The sequence below is a fragment of the Suricata suricatta genome, chromosome 7, assembly GCF_006229205.1.
Source record: "Suricata suricatta isolate VVHF042 chromosome 7, meerkat_22Aug2017_6uvM2_HiC, whole genome shotgun sequence".
Classification (NCBI taxonomy): Eukaryota; Metazoa; Chordata; class Mammalia; order Carnivora; family Herpestidae; genus Suricata; species Suricata suricatta.
This window is the reverse complement of record NC_043706.1, coordinates 112,346,502-112,364,420: the sequence shown is the minus strand read 5'-3', so window position 1 is coordinate 112,364,420 and position 17,919 is coordinate 112,346,502. Positions and strand designations below refer to the sequence as shown.

The following is a 17,919-nucleotide window of genomic DNA, read 5'->3' as shown; positions in this document are numbered from 1 at the left end:
AAGGAAAAGTCTCTGGGGGAAAAACAGGGGCATGACCGTATGATAGATGTCAGGAAGCTTCTGTATTCCTTAGCACCTTGGATTCGAAAACCCGTTTTCTAGAAGGAACGAAAACCTACTTGTCTTTGAGATGCCGGGCACAATTCTGGCTGCAATAGTTTCCTCCTGAAAGACATTCGTCTACGTTGCCATACTGACAACAGTTTTCACAGAATTGAAGCCCTTCTACTTTCACTGGATCCTTCAACCTGAAAGGCATCCCAGTCTTCTCTGAAAAGACTAGAAGATGAAAAGGAGAAAAAAAAAACCCAGAAAAAACAATTAGAACCACAACAAAAATCATTTCAAAATACACTCAAATTTTTTCTCCTAATAATTTTGTTAGCAACACAATAAAAGAATAATATTTGCTGAATGAATGAACGACCAATGGACAGTGCTTGGGAGGGAGAAGAGGATGGGCTTGGCAGGAACCACTCAAACCATTTACACAACAAAAAATATTCTGCAGAAAAGATAAAAGTTTGTCTAAGGCTCTTTCTACAGAGTTCAAAATAACATAAAGAAGATTTCATTAGTTACTATATTTGAAGATGCGACTGTTGAATCCTATTTTATAGATGTATCTGACATAATTTAAAAAGGATTATCTATGTTATTTAATGTTTACCTTCTAATGAGTGGTTTTGCTCAACTAAACTGGTTATACCAATTTTACATCTACAACATCTATTTTACTTTTAACATAGCAGATGTTCTAAAGCGTAATTATCCCAAATCATTTAGGAACTCACACTTCTTTTCCCCTGAATTGTTAGGCTAATCATGCATTCAGCAAACATTAGGCACCAATTTATGCTAGACACTGATAATGATAGTAGAGACCTTGCCCAAGAGAGCTCACAGTCTAGAAGAGAAGACAGACAAGAAAACCAATATTTATAATCAAATGTGACACATGCAATAATTAAAGCATGAACAAGTCCCAGGAGTAGTGCAAAGGAAGAAGTCATTCACTCGGCCTGGGGTGAGGTCAGAGAAGGATTTTCTGATATAAAGCCTTGACTGGGTTTTGAAGGCTAAGAGGAATTGACCAACTGGACAAAGAGAGGAATGGCATCCGAGCTGGAAGAAAGAGCATGAGCAAAGGCAAGGGCGCATGAAACCACATGATGCATTGAGAGAATTACATGGAATCCAGTGTCGCTGGCATTGCCAGACCATAGTGTCCAGAGAAAAGAATGGAGAGCAAGGAGACAACGTGAGCAGGTGGGCGTGTGCCACCCAGATCTTTGTATGCTCAGCTAAGGAGACCATAAGAAGTCAGTGAAGTGTCAGATAAGCGATCTACAGAAGTTCCTCTGACTTGAAGGTACGCGGTAAATTAGGTGAAATTAGAAGCAGAGTGGTTCTCTAGGAGGAGTCCTCAATAGTTCAGGTGAGAGCTGGTAAGGGCCTACATTATGGCGGTGGCAGTGATCATTAGTAGAAAAAGCCAGATCTGAGACATTTTTAGGAAATAAAACCCGAGAGGATGGAGTAACAGGCCATGGGGCTGGAGGGAGAACAAATTTAGGATGCCTCCTAGATTTCTTGCTTGTCCACTGGGTGGATGGTGCTACCATCAACTGAAATATGGGTTACAGAGGAAAGAGCAGGTTTGGGGGAGGGGAGAAAGAAATAGAAAATGAATCGCATTTCAGACATGTGGAGTTTGAGGTACCTGTGGGACATCCAGGTGGAGATGTCCAGTAGGCAGATGGAAATACGGGCCTGGAGCTCGGGGGAGAGGTCGGGGCTGGAGATATAGATTTGGGAGTCATCAGCATAAAGGTGTTAGTTACAACCATCGGAGTAGATGAGAAAAAAGTGGCAGGCTTTTGGCTAAATCACCTGGGTAGGCTATTGCAACACTGGATTTACTTGGTAATAATTTCCAATTAACCTGGTTCTATTACAGATCTGGCATTAGGAAAAGAAGACAGTTTATAGTTATTTTAAAATATAAAAGTTGGCTCTACATGACTTTTGTTATAGAAAATTACCTAGGAACATATAATATGAAAATCACCCAGGATTTTCAAAGTTCCAGCCTCTTGAAAAATCTAGGTAATCCTTATTTTTAAAGTCTCAAAAGAAAGAAAACGGCAATGCAGGCGACCCGTTCTTACCTTCTTGAGCAGTTGGTACCATCCACGTTGTGGTGGCTGTTGCTTTTTTGACATTTTCCATCTCGCTCTCATCTGTGATAACTTCCAGGGCTCCAAACTCATTTACCCGAAACTTGCAACAACATGGTAGAAAGAAGCAAAATTTACAAAAGTGCTCAGAACAGTCAAATTAATTATACTTTAGAAGTTCATTTGAGCAACTGTATCTAGATAAGCCCTCTACCAGTAGTAAGCCCTTTGCATTTTACTCATTTTAGGATTTGAGTAAGGGAACATAGAACAAAGCAGCAAGGTACTTGTTAAGGTACCACATGACCAGCCCTGCACCGTGCCACAGAGATGCCAGCTCACTTAACGTGGCCTATAGTTCTGCACACCAGTTTCTGCTAGGACTTCTTTCTTACTTCATGTTACTATTTCCTTAGTAACCAAAATTAGTAAAAGAAGAATTAGTTTTCCCAGGAATCAACTTGTCTCGCCCAAGTTCACCTAGTCCAAGAGAAGGAAATCTCTATTCGAGAAATAATGACCTGCACACACATATCCTTAGACTCCCAGATTTGGCAAGGAAGGCTGAAGGGTGAGCCCTGTGACCCCCAGCTCTCCACTACTTTCTTTCACTACACTTTGGAATTCTCCATCCCATTCACCTCTAATCCTCCAAATAACTGGTAATATCTATGAGATCTGAACAAATCTACTAGCTACAAGTCAATTCTATCACTACAAAGTGCAGGCATTTTGATCTCATGGACATTTTGACCACAAATGTTGAAAATTTCCTCTTCCCTCATGACAAGCTTCAAACCAAGTATGTTTCTCTTAACAGCCTGGATGTACTGCGTGTGTGTGTGTGTGTGTGTGTGTGTGTGCGCGCGTGCGCGCATGTGCTGAAAGCTTACACTGTCAATGTGCAGGGACCCCTCCATCCTCTTTGAAACAACTAGGTGTACTCTCCTATTCATGAAGTTCAAGGTTTCCCACATTCCTCTGTTTTTCCATAAAATGGAAAATGATATTAGGGATCTGCCACTAATTTTGACAGCTGAGGAAGAACTGGAAGGCTCACAACTCAAAAGGATAATAAGACTTTTTGCTTAAAGTTTTTAGAGATTTTGCAGAAATACAGGAGTATGCAAATATGTGGTAGTTAGACTTAAGACTTTCTGTTTTGCAATTTAAAACATCTACTTAGTCAACATGCCAATAGAATGATTCATTTAACCAAACTAGATTCAGACTACAAGTCAGAAAAAGCTGAAATAAAAATTACTAATTAAGTAATTGTATGTACATAGTCTACAGTGATTAAAAGCTTATTAGAATGAAGAAGTTGAAATAGTTAAGGAAAGTGAAAATGGTTTCTTCTATTACATGTTTTGGATACAAGTTCCCAGGTAACGTGTATATTACATGGAGTGTGTTCACTTAAAAATGTCAGGCTAGGAGGTGGCAAAAAGTTAACTGGGAGGCAAAGGGCTAAAAATAATTTTACTTTTTGGGGAAAAAATAAAGTTTAAAATGATCCACTCTGAAAACAGAAAATTTCAAAATGAAGCTGACAGTACCATCTACTGGGCAAGAATAGAAAAAACAAGCCATAATGATTATTAATTAATGATATTAAAGAGAACAAAAAATCAATTCGGAATCAAAGTTTAAAAAAGCATTAGGCATCCACTCTATAATTCAGTCCAGGTAAGTAATTTTACTTTTGTGATATGTCAATATTAATTTATAGTTATTTCAAAAATACAAAATCTGAAAAATAGCACCATGTGCATTACACTGAGAATCTCCGGTGGTATAAGTTTCCAAATTACTGCTACACTGAAAGCCACTCGGCATTTCCAGCCCTGAGAAAGAGAACACCACCGAGTGGAATCTTTAAATAAAAATTCAGAGTTACGACATTTAGCAGCCTTAAGCTTGAATACTTTCAAAGTTAAAAGGTGATATTCTCACGATACAACAATTCATCCTCATTATCTTTTCCTTCTTATATTTATTGCCAGTAACTGACACATAGCCAAAGTACAAGTTAAAGAGGCCATGACACTCAGGGACACAATTAACTTCTCTATGTCAGAGAGCCATAGTAGGAGTTTTAGGGGATCGATGACTCCCATGAAATTCATACAGAATTATGTCACGGGCACATACATACTTTTCTGGGAATAGGGTTTTCAGTTTCATCATATTCTCAAAGGCATCCTATAACCTTGAAAAGTAAAGAACATTAATCTACCCAAAGTTATTTTCCCTCAAAAATTAACTGCAATGTGTTTTCAAGGTAGATGCAAAAAGACACAGGAATCAATTTTTTTTCTGGCTTCTCAGCTTAGACTTACTGTCTTTCACTACATTACTACTGCAGAAAACGCTGGACAACATAGGTTGTTAGGTGCTGTTAACATTACTGGAGTTCCATAGATGAAATTCCAGAAAAACCAACACATTCCCTAACATTTTTTCCCCAATAAAACACTCAGAAATGGGTAATGCTTTTATGAATGGTTTAGGAGCCATGGAAACTTGAAATAATCACTTTTCTTTCTTTTTTCAAAGTTATGAGTTCTTTTTTAAAAAAAAATTTAACGTTTGTTTATTTTTGAGAGAGAGACAGAGCGCAAGTAGGGGAGGGACAGAGAGAGAGGGAGACACAGAATCTGAAGCAGGCTCCAGGCTCTGAGCTGTCAGCATGGAGCCTGACGCGGGCTCGAACGCACGATCTGCAAGATCATGACCTGAGCCGAAGTCAGATGCTTAACTGACTGAGCCACCCAGGCGCCCCAAAGTTAGTTCTTTTAACCTAAAAAGCGGCATAAAAAAATCTATTGAGTGACTCCATTTCAAATCAAGAACATCAAAATTATAAACCCTACAAAAGAAATTTATTAAATAAGCACATCAAACACATCAGCTGACACTGTTATTTGTTCTATTAGTGGATACATCTAGGTCAATCAGAAAACGATTACACCCGAAAGATAGAAGGGATTGCAAAGGTTCATTTGGGTTGGCTTGAACTACCTTCAATTGATTCGATTCTCTTTATTTTTGCTCGTAGACGCAAAGGATCCTTTGCCGATTTTTGCCTGTCTTTAATAACAGATCCTTAAGAGACACTGCCAAAGGTTACTATTTCTGTTTTATTACTTTCCATGTCGAAATGTGAGTTCACCTTACCAATCTGTCTTAAGGGCAAAGATATCTGGTCACTAAACTTTTCTGAACATTAATCACAACCAGCAAAACTGTCCACTAGGAGCACAGTGGTTTCCAGATGGGCTTCTTGCACTGCTGCCGCAGGGTCCTGCTCTGCGTGGGGGCTATTCTTACTAGATAAGACGCTATCGCTCTCAGGAGTATATCCGCATCTTCCTGAGGGATTCCAAATGGCTAAATCCTTATGACCCAGAGAAATGATTCTCCGTGGATAAATCTCAGACATCATTAGAAGTTCAAAGAGAGAGACTGCTTAGGGACAGGGAGCCCTAGTGAGCACCTTCCCTACCGCTTATCGCCTGCCTGTTCTTAAGGCCGGCCCGGAGATATTAATCCGCAAATACTAATTTGCCATTTGATAGAGTATTTAGCCAGTGGTGCAGTTTCCGAAGCTTGCTTAAACAAAAATGTCTTGTTAATGAAACCAATGTTTTCAAGGGGGCCCCTGGACATTTATTGTTCTCCCCTAACACTATACTTTCTTATGCTGGTCCTTCTTTTCAATGTCCTTCTCTTTCTTGCCTGCCGTCCCTGCCCCACTAAAGTCTTCACGTAGATGCCGACCTATTTTCAGGCACCTGAAGCTCATACAACTACTTTCCTGACGCCAACCTAATCTCTCCTAAAATAATACCTCTTCTAAAGTGTTGTAACATTTTCTCTGTATCTCTTTTGATATGAAAACATTTTCTCTCTTTAAACTATAGTAAAGGAGTGATAAGAGAATCGATTTAATACCAGAAAAGCCTGGCTTTAGACCAAGTTCTGCCAATATCTTGACCTTGAGCAAATTATTTAACCACGCTGGGCCTCTGTTTTCCCATCTATAAACTGACAACAGTGATAGGAACTACCTCGAAAGGATAAAATGAAAGGATTAAATAAAAGGAGGCAGACAAAGTGCTCATCAGAGAGAAAGCTCTCTTTTCTTTCCCCTACTGCACCCAAATGAAAGAAGTTTTGCACTCTGTTTTCTATAAAGGTTGGTCAGCCTTCCTGAAAAGGGGCAAGGGAAACAATAAACAAACGAAGATCTGAAGCCTTCAACTAGACACAGTTGGGCTGGAAAGGAAACAAGATGGCTCTGAGGAGTGAAACGAGATGCAGCCAGAGGAAAGTAGGGGCCAGCCCACCAAAAACTTTTGGGGTAAACTTAAGGAGCTTGACTGTGCCATGAAAGACAGGAAACTGCTAAAAGATTTCAAACAGAAGAGTGATTAAGATTTGACTGGCCAGCAGTCATGAGGCTTTTACAGAGAAACCTTCTTTCAAAATGGCAACAGACTAAAGCATATAAAAACCTGTTCCCATGATACGAAATTGACTTCTATGTATTAGCTGATTGTATTGGCTGAACTTGAGCTTCTGGTCTTAGGATAGCACCTTGTTTATTAGGAAATCCACAGGCCTACGCCCATTACAAAAAAGTTGTTTCGATGATGTAAAATAGGTAAAGCATGATGTGAAAGAGGAAATCTCATCCTTTATTCAAAGTTCTTTTTAATATCTTAGTGAAATATCTTTGTGAAAAATTAACTTCTCAATCAGATCTCTTAAGCAACTCAGATATTGGTATTAGGAGCAAGTGATTCAGAAATCCGAAATTAATACAATCAGGTACCTGAATCTCTTCAGATAGAAATGGTTATAAAGTAGAAAATATTTTTTTAATTATTTTTTTTAGAAGTGGGGTTTCAAACTGTCTACACATGAAGTGGACTAGATACATGGAAATCACCCAGGTAATTAGAAGAGCCTAAAAGTCAAATAAAATAAACCAGATTATAATACTCACTAAGTGGCTTAATTACCTGATTACCTTAATAAAAGTAATAGGCTCATTCCTAAGATCCATTGCTTAGAAAACCTTCAGGCAATTTAAATTTCTTAGAGGTTGAACGTTCAAAATCTAACTAAACAAAAGTTATAAATTTCATCATCCACCTGACCCCCCCCAAAAAAAAGCAATTGAGAAAGGACAAAAATGCAAGCAAAGTATGAAAATAAAGCAATTTTAAAAAGGCAATTTACATAATATATCACAAAGCCAGAAAAGATACAATTTGTTAAGTGTTTTCCATATGTTATACTTTTCAATCCTTGTAACTACCTTGTGACATAGATTCTATTTCCTCATTTTATACATAAAGAGTCTGAAACTTAAAGAATTTAAATAACTTGACAAAGCTCATGTAGCCACTATGAGGCTGACATTATGAGCGTCTGGAACAGTTTTTCTTTCTGACAAATTTCAGCACTCAATTCCCAACATATCTAATCCAGATGAACATTTGGAGAATGTTAGAGCAGATAAAGTCCTTAGTATTCATTTAATTCCTTATTTTACCAAAGAGGGAACTGGCCCAAAGAGACTGACTGACTTGTTCAAGGACATACAGAACTAAAACTCAAAACGTATCTCCTTTTCAAAATTCATTGAACCTCGCTGCCATTATTTTGTTAAGCTAAACTCAGACAGATAGATATGTTGGCACATTGCACTTAATTCAACCTAACCCAACTGAAAGTATTTTTCCAATGACAGACTGTCCAAATGTCACCACTGAAGAAGATGAACTAGGTTGGGCTTGGTTGAGATACTTGTCAAGTAGCCACTAAAAGGTACTCGATTCCAGGAAGCCAATAATTAGAGGGCAGGAACTTGTATTCAAGCACTAGAGAGAAAGGCCAACTGACAGCCAGTTAGGGTGATTAGAAGCTCAAACACCTGAGTGACAAGTACAAACACAAAGTCTAAAAGGCCACAGACAGGTTCAAGGTCCCAAAGGTAGGATTAGAGCAAAAGCAAATTAGAAATGAGAGGTGGGGCTGACTGGCTTCCCGATGAGTGCTTGCGTAACTGTTCAGAGGGCAGCAGAGGTGGTTCTGGGGTGGTTTTAGGGAGGCCTGGGGAAAGGGGCAGGGTGAGTGCATAGTACAGAGGCACACTGAAGCATCCTTCTCTGAAGAAAGTTCTCCTCTACATAAAAACAGTCTGGTTTACAGGAAGGACCAGGTTTTGAGCAAATGATTATATAAAAATCCATATTTATAGTATAAATAATTTAAGGGAGGAGAATAGTCCAGTCTCTTCAATATTTTAACATTATCCAGTTTTCACATGAGAAAACTAGGGCACAGGGAATGTAGTTATTCATTTAAAGTTCTAAAGTTCATCATTACAAAATAGATGAAGCTAGGTCTTCTAAGCCGACCCACTGCCATATTTATTGCCCATCATGATAGAGTCAAACCAAGGGTGATCCCCTCGAAGCTATAATTCAACTTCTGCAAAATAAGCACGTACTGCCAAAATATTCCTGTCCACTACCCCAAGTGACAAAGATTTTGGCCAATTTGTCAGCATTCCAAATTGTCCTGAAAATTTACTGTAGAGGTCTAAGCATCAGATAAAACCTAGAGTATTTTGTTTAATGCTTTTAATTCTTATTTCACATACGTAAAACTCATTCTACTAAATACACACAGGTGCACAGATAATTGTATTCAGTAAAGACTGCTTACCTTCAAGTCACTTCCTGGTAATGTGCCTACTCCATCTTTCCAGTCCATAACACTGAATACATCAAACTCTTGACCACCTGTGCTAGAGGCAGATTCAGTCATGATCTACTTTTGAACCTAGAAGGGGGAAAATGGCATATCATTAAATACTGTCCGTACAAATCAGTTTTTATTTTAGTGGTCACTGCTTTGGCTTCCCTTAATTACATAATTTTCTTGATAACAACATCCGATACCCATAGATCGAGAAATAAGTGTTTCGAAAATATCACTAACATCCTTTCCAGTACAACCTCTGGTAAATGTATATGTCTTTGTAAATATTTACTTTGAGAAAGTCAGAGTGCGCATGTCCACATGAGCAGGGGCAAGGCAGAGACAAGGAGCGAGAGAATGCTAAGCAGGCTCCGTGCTGGCAAGTGCACAGCCAGGCACGGGGGTCAGTCACATCGATTGTGGGAACATGACCTGAGCCAAAATCAAGAGTCAGACACTTAACTGACTGGGCCACTAGGCCAGGTGGCCAGAATCCCTGGTAAATTAAAGAGGAGAGAACATACCTAAAATTTGTAAGTTAAAATGGGTCGATTTTTCTATTCTTAAAAAAAGGAATTCACCGTTTCATAGCACATTCACTTAAAAAACCATGATACATATGAACAGAATTTCTTGCCCATGAAGTATGGTTTTTTGTTGTTGTTTAAAGATAATGAAGACAGGGTGAGTATGGATAAAGGACAAAACATTAAATGTTAGTAAACAAAACGAAACCATGTAGATAATTTAAAAAACAAGAAAAGTCCAGTCCATTAGGACTGTCATCTATGCTAAATTTGTCAATTAAGTTTGTTGTATCAATTCAACAAATACATGATGTGATTAACTCTCAGTAAATTGATTTATTGAATTCAGTTGAGATATGTGCCAATTTGATGTTCTGGAAAATAGGAAAACAGTCTTCAAATACACGGCAAACACTAATAAAAAGGCCATGTTAAGAAAACCAAGTCAACTAGCTCAACTGTGATAATTCTTTCAATCTTCTTTTTTAAAACTGCAAGTAGTTTTCCAAAATCAAATTGTATTGATACTGTTATTCTGAGACTGCTATGTGGTATGTGATAAAAGAAATAAGTTAATTATGTTGGTGTCATTGATAAGCAATGAAAGATGGATTAAGTCCTAAATTTGATGCACTTTTAAACATTTTTTTAATTTAGGGTCCAGGTAGTTCAATCAGTTAAGTATTTGACTTCGGCCTAGAGCATGATCTCGCAGTTCATGGGTTCAAGCCCACATCTGGCTCCGTGTTGACAGGTCAGAGCCTAGAGCCTGCTTCAGATTCTGTGTCTCCCTCTCTCTGCCCCTTCCCCACTCACACTCTGCCTCTCTCTGCCTCTCAAAAATAAATAAACATTAAAAAATTGTTTTTTAAGGATTTTTGCATGCAAGAGGTGAAAGAGCAGAGAAAGATGAAGACTGAGGCTCTGAAGCAGGTTCTGTGCTGAGAGCAGAGCCCTGATGTGGGGCTCAGAGTCACAAACCATGAGATTAGGACCTGAGCCAAAGTTCGATGCTCAACCAACTGAGCCACCCAGGCGTCCCTAAATTTGATGCATTTTAATCTTTTAAAAATTTGCAAATTTTCTAGCTTTGCCTTCTGACAAAATCTAGAAACCACCACCCATCAACAGTGATGAGCAGCCAAGTGCTCAGACTGTGGTCTCTAAATACCATTTCTCTGAGGTCTTCCCAGAGAAGGGGCTGATTTCTGTCAGTGGCAGATGTCCAAGAGGAGTCTGGAACATCTTGTCAAAAAAGAAACAGAAACAAAAGCATGGAAGCTATCAAAGACAATGGAAATCATATCAAAAGAACTTAGAAAACAATCTGAAGAGGCTCCGGCTGCCCAAAGTAAAGACAGTGGCCGCAAGGAGTTGAAACACATTATGTAAGTTTAAATCCATGAGTTCATCTGATACTGAAAACAAACAAACAAACCAAGAACACCTACTGATCACCTTTGAGACTACAAGGGAAGCAATCAATTCATTGTCTGGAAAAAGAAACAAGGATTTATCCTGCCTATGCTGCCTGAGATCCATGCAAACTCTAACTCAGGGTACGCAAATCAATGGTAAGAGGAAGTTGCAGTTTATAAAGAATTACTGCTAATAAAGAAGGAATGACAGGACTGAATGAAACATCACCATTTTCAATCCTTGATGTACTAATGGCTCTACGCAATGGCTACCAATGATTACTAAGAATATAAACCCAACACTGTCTATGAATTAGTCTTGCCATGAAAAAACAAAATCAAACCTAACCTGATCAAGTCCATTTGCATGAAATACCAGACACAAAGAAACTTGAAAAAAATCACACCACAAAAATATAAGAACTGGGGCACCTGGGTGGCTCAGTTGCTTAAGTGTCCAACTTTAGCTCAGGTCATGATTTCATGGTTCATGAGTTCAAGCCTCATGTTGGGCTCTGTGCTGACAGCTCAGAGCCTGCTTCAGATTCTGTGTCTCCTTCTCTCTCTGCCCCTCCTCCACTTGCGCTCCATCTCTCTCTCTCAAAATTAAACAAATATTTAAAAAATTGTTTTAAATATAAGTAAAATTCAGACTATCAGAAACTCTTCAGCAATATTTCTCAAAGGGTGGTCCACAGACCCTGCGAAGGCGTGAGACCCTTTCAAAAGGTCCAAGAAGCCAAAATCATTTTCAAAAAAAATACTAACACATTATGTGCCTTCTGTACGATGCTGACATCGGCGCAGAGGGTACAAAGGCAACAGTGGGTAAAACTGCTGGAGTAGCATCACCCAAGTGCGCAGTAGTCACTGCAGCCTTTACCGCCAGGCACAGATGATAAATAAATTCCAGTTTCACTAAAGAACATCCTTAATGAAGTAAAACAGTGACTTTAAGTCTGGATATTTGAATACATGTCTTTTTAACTTTCTGTGTGATGAAACAGGAAGCACCCATAAAGCACTTGGGCGCGTCAAAGTACCAAGGCAGAGCCCCTGAGAACTCTTTGGAACGCACACTGAACAAGCTGCTGTTTTCACGGTGCACCATTTTTATTTAACAAACTACCTTTCTTCGGGTTTGGCAAATCTTTTGTCAAGAATAGATGAAGTGAGCCCATCGGCATCAAGGAAAACACGGACAGCATTTGTTGCTGAAGATACATTTGAGCATTCAAGGAAAATCATGCTTCTGGAAAACATACATCTACCACTATGAGCCTAAGAGCTTCCCAGTAGCTAAATACTTTTCTAAGGAGATGGGTGGTGATATTCATGAACAGGATTTTTAAAATATTTTATATTGACATACATCAACCTCTGGGAGATCTGCATAACCCAGTGAAGCAGTGTTTTCCAAATAACCAATGCTTGATGTCACAAAATTATGCATGAGTAAAGGATCCGATTAAAGTACATGACAGACCAATGCATTTTAATATAACAATATGAAAAGTTCATTGTTAGGGTTTCAGACTGCCCACTGCAACTTACCCTTTAAGAATCTACCACTTGTCAACTTTTGGTGTAGTATCATAGAAGAATGACCACCATTAAATGAAAAAGCTTAAAATACTCCTCCCCTTTCCCAAACTCACATCTGTGTGAAGCAGATTTTCTTCATACACTTCAACCAAAAGAACCAACTGCAACAGACTGAATGCAGGTGCAGATATGAAAATCCAGCTCTCTTCTATTAAGCCAGGCATTAAAAAGATTTACAAAAATATAAAACTGTGCCACTTCTCTCATTTTTTAATTTTGGAAACTATGATTACATTCCATTTAAACTGTGCAGACACATGTTAATATGATGGGTCTGCTACTGTTATTTTAAAAAGTAAATATAGGGGCGCCTGGGTGGCTCAGTCGGTTAAGCCTCCAACTTCGGCTCAGGTCAGATCTCACGTTTGTGGGTTCGAGCCCTGCATCAGGCTCTGTGCTGACAGCTCAGAGCCTGGAGCCTGCTTCTGGTTCTGTGTCTCCTTCTCTCTCTGCCCCTCCCCCTCTCATGCTCTGTCTTTCTCTATCAAAAATAAATAAAAAAACATTTAAAAAAAATTTTTTTTAAGTAAATACATAGTTTAAATGATCTATTTTAATGCTGAATATAGTAGATATTAATAGATAAAACCCATACAAACAACAACGCCTTGGGGTTTTCAATCATTCCTGAGACTGTAAAGGAGACTTGAGACCAAAGAGTTTGAGAGCCACTGCCGTAGAGGATAAAAACTGGCTTTTTGCCACATGGTCACATACAGGGACACAAGGCACAGAGTAAAATAAAGAAATAAAATTGATGGAGAGGAAATCTGAAATTCAGATTGAGAGATTTAAAAGACATATTAATAAATCACAATATCATAATTCATAGATCTGTTTGGACCCTGATTTAAACTATTTTTTTTTATTTTTAGGTTTTTAGAGAGAGAGAGAGAGAGAGAGAGAGAGCATGCACAGGTGTACAGGGGAGGGGTAGAGGGAGAGAGAGGGAGAAGCTGAAGTAGGCTCTATGCTCAGTGTGGAGCCCGATGCAGGGTTCAATGCCACAACTCTGGCATCATGACCTGAGCTGAAACGAAGAGTCAGAGGCTCAACCAACTGATCCACCCAGGCACCCCTACCCTATTTTTTAAAGAAGAAGATGATGGTCAGACAGGAAGGGAAACATAAATGCCAAGTGGCTATTTGACGATATACAAAAATGCTGATCTTTCTGAGAGGGATGATCATGGCACAGACTTTTAAAAGGGGACTTCAAGCTTGTCAACTGAAATTGACAGATGGAATGATTAAGTTAGGAATTTGCTATAAATCAGTCACGTGGGTGAAGTGGTAAACTAAAGAGGCAACATGCTGGTAACTCTCAAGAAGTGTGAGGGACTCACAGCCGCTTATTATACTACATCTTAGTTCTGTGTATGCTTGAAAAGGTCTGTAGTAGAAATACATTTTAAGGGCCGCCTCTTTAGATACAGAATATGCATTTATTTTTAAATGGTCAATAGAAAAGAAACTGTTTTTCTGAATTATAGCTATCTTTCGTTGAAGTTTACTAGACGCCTCAATATTCTTTTTTTGTCTCCTTTAAATTAGAAAATGTCAAATGTTATATATTAAGTCTATTTCTGATCATTTCAAAATGTATACAGTCTGAATCTGAGGAAGCACTAGAGATCACTATCATTAGGACTTAATCCTTAAAAGAGGAACTAAGAGGTGAAGGCTTGAAGAAGATTGATTTAAGATATAGTGAAAATATTAAGTGAATTAAGACTGTCCTTAAGTTCTTTATGACTCCTACCTCACTAGAGATCAGTGACAAAACTGACTTCCCCAGTAAATGCTGTAGGAGGGGCAACTGTTTCTTGATAGATAGTAGAGAAAATAATCTTTCCCTTGGCGGATAAACTGCATCAAACCTGAATGATCCGTTGAAAAGAAAAGTTTTACTGTCCTTTTTCTAATAACAATAACACTTAATCACCAGGACTCAGTGTCAGACACAATACATATACTTTTTAGTAATTCAATCTCACCTTCTTCCAGAAAAGGATTCAAAGCAGCAATTAATATACATTACTTATTTCTTTCTCACAAAAAGATAAGTTCTATTGTCCCTCTAGTATACACTGAAAAAAATGAGTTGCAGAGTTCAGTAATTCACCCAAAAGCATATTTAGTGGCACAGCCAAGATCTGAATCCAGGTCAGTCTGATTCCAATCCTGACCTTTTCTTCCCCCCAACCACTGTCTTGTCTTGTCTCGGAGTCTTATCCCTCTAAGAATCTAGCTAAACCTACTTTTCCCTACGTGTCTCCTTAGACATGGCAAATCCAGAAACCAGTCTACTGGGCCAAAGTTCTTGATTTATGTATATCAGTACAATGTGTATCCTTCCAATAAAATATTATCAACTATATTCTTATTAACGAAGTGTCATGAAGACACACAACAGAATAGAATTCAGTTGTTTCCCACCTAAAAAACATGAATGCATAAAACAACAGCAAAATTCTATCTGTGACTGGGAGAAAGAACAGAAATTAGAAGACACTGAAAAGTTAGCCCTGTGCGAATGTTCATGACACGTTTTGGAAATACTGAGAATATGCTTTTGTGACACAAAGCGCTGGTAATGTTATACAGTGCCCCCTACATATAAGCATGTATCTAAAATGTATTTAAAAACGGTTTCCATTCATTTTACTCAGGTTTGTGAACATTTCATATAAAACATTTTAGCCTAAGAATATTTACCATGTGGTCTTTCCCATTCATTACCTGATACTGAAGCCAAATGGCTACTTGCACTATCACAGGACTGCTGAATGGCTAGGACACATTAGGTGTTTTTCTGCCTCCTTTTCATCAGACAGAGTAGCCACCAACCAGTATTATTTGCACAGAAGCTGCCTCTTCATGACAGCCTAAGTCTCCCTCTCTGGTTTTCAGCCTCCATAAGCGTGTGCACTTACATACATACAAAGTCCTTTCACCACAATTAGCGAGGTTCCTAAGAATGAAGCACACTTTTTTAAAAAAAAAAAAAAGTCATAAATGCTTTGTTTTATGTTTTCTTTAATTATCCCCTGGCACTATTCCACAATCCCATGTATAACCTATATTCCACAGGCCATAAAAAGCAGATGGGTCATAAAGTCACTCACAATGCAGGTCAGACAGCATTTCTTGTTCTCCAGAAAATCTCATCCCAAGTCTCTCATTAATGATGCTGAGGCCCCCTAAGAAGCACCTTAAAAGTGAACAATGATGGATCCTCTGTGCATCAGCCAAGATCCACCACTTTTTCCCAAAAACCTCTTCTAAATTCTAATGGCCCCCAGCCACTGGAGATGTCAAAAAGAACCACTTTGGAGTTCCCATATCCAGCAAATACACCAATGCAGCTTTTGATTCCCACCAGCTTTCATATCCTGGCTGGAAATGGCTAAAATCAAGACTTCTGATGTCCAATGTGCTTCTACCGATGCCCACTGTGAGCTGTTTACTGAAGGCAGACGCCATTACCTCTGGCACCAATTCAAATGTAGTCTACTCCCGAAGCTCCCCTTCTGTGAAATAGTGCACTGTAGCTTTTGCTCATTTTTCTTACACTCTTCTTGCCCTAAGCTTCCAACAAAAGGGCCGGAGGACAGATTAAATGACATGCAACACTGTACTAAGAATTACCTTCTGTGTCTCTCCCTCCTGCAGGATTCCTGGTCTCCAAACCAAAGCTGTGCAACTTGCCTTTCCCTTGGGTCATTGTTATCTAATGGATCAACTTCCTCAATCTCTGGAAGCCCCAATGGACCACATACCACTCGTTTTCAAGAAACATCAGGACATGAGATTAGTTACGATGTTCAAAAATTCTATGTTATGAGAATGATGGGAACCAGGCCCCCTCGTGCACTGGCAGTGGCATTATAAATGAAAACAACCTCTCTGGAGCTCAATTTCCAAGAACACACCTCCAATTCAGTAGTTCTACTCATAGAAATGTATTCTATAGATACTCACACAGGTCTGCTTGTAATGTCAAAGAATTGGAAATAATCCAAAAGCTCACCAATTAAGGACAATTGGGGAACATCAATATGGTATATAACGCCACTGTAAAAAAACGAGGAAGCTCTTTACATTCTGATACAGAAAGAGCTTCAAGATACTCCTAATACTCTAATTTTATGCAAGGTATATACACTGTGTGCTACCATTTCTTTTTTTCTTTAAGTTTATTCATTTATTTTGAGAGACAGACCGAGAGAGAGAGAGAGAGAGAGAGAGCAAGCAAGCTTGTGAATGCACTTTTGGGGGAAGGGCAGAGAGACAGAGGGAGAGAGAGAATCCCAAGCAGGATCTGCACTGTCAGCACAGAGCTTGATGCAGGATTCAATCTCACAAACCATCAGATCATGACCTAAGCCAAAATCAAGAGTCAGATGCTTCACCAAGTGAGTCATCCAGGCACCCCTACCATTTCTATAAAACAAAAGGGGATATTTACGAATGTGTGTGTATGTATGCATATATACACATATATATGTATATGACTTGTATATGCATATATTTTCTCTATAAGGATTCATCAAAAACTGGTAACACTGGCTGTCTCCAGGAAGGAGTGATCGTTTGCCAAAAGACTGCCATGGGCTGAAATCCATCTCCACATTCTTTCATACCAGTTGACTGTTAAGTGTTTTTTAAAAGAAAAAAAATTAATGGAAAAAAATGTTTTAAAATCGTTTTCCAGTTTATATAGAATAGTCCATGTAATAAAAGGCACGTCTTCCCATTAAAATAATTAGTTTGTTACTGCTGCCAACAACAGAAGCTACAGCACAGAAGTCACTAAGGGAAGTCAACTTCCCCAAAGCACTTGGGTAATTTAAATATTAGGTATTTAACTATATATGCAAATGCATCAGCTCCACAGATGGGTGAGAAGGGGAAGGTTGAGGTTCACTTCTCCACAACTCAGGTATCAGAAATATATAGTAGGTCCCTGGCACTCACAGACTATGGTTTCTACCATTCCTGAGCGGTGACTGAAGTTCCCACTGCATTTAGGAATTTGTCATTTTGCAGAGACACAATTCTGAATGCGACAAGCAGAAAGCTGAGGGGCAAGGCCAAGCCACGGGGCCAGCCAACATCCAGGTATGCTCTTACTCAGAGCACTCAGTCTTAGTCCACAGCCACTGTAAATAAAGAGATAAAACTCTGTTTCTTGTTAAGAAATGAAACAAATAAAACTAACTGCTGGTGGATTCTAGTGTTGATGACAGAATGAGGGGTGTATGGAAATGTTTATGAAAGTGATAGGCCCTAGCCACAAAATAGAAGTTTCAGATAAATTAAAGACTGAAATGTCAAATGCAATGATGACTCAGACACATTGTGTGAACAAAACTACCAAATGCTCCAAAAGGAAGTAAGTAGAAA

At 38.8% G+C, this 17,919-nt stretch overlaps 1 protein-coding gene across 4 annotated transcripts in view; it reads right to left on the bottom strand.

Moving 5' to 3' along the window:
• The window catches only part of L3MBTL3 (L3MBTL histone methyl-lysine binding protein 3), a 124,843-nt gene that overhangs the window by 91,501 nt on the left and 15,423 nt on the right, over window positions 1-17,919 (bottom strand). For 3 of the 4 annotated variants that reach the window (XM_029944595.1, XM_029944597.1, XM_029944598.1), the window contains exons 3-6: window positions 8,925-9,041; window positions 2,172-2,283; window positions 1,724-1,798; window positions 120-279 (exon numbers count right to left, since the gene is read on the bottom strand). In XM_029944595.1, coding sequence (XP_029800455.1) covers window positions 120-279; window positions 1,724-1,798; window positions 2,172-2,283; window positions 8,925-9,026 — 449 coding nt within the window. In that variant the 5' untranslated portion in view covers window positions 9,027-9,041. The remainder of the gene's footprint in view (window positions 1-119; window positions 280-1,723; window positions 1,799-2,171; window positions 2,284-8,924; window positions 9,042-17,919) is intronic. The other variant, XM_029944599.1, reaches the window with a different exon arrangement.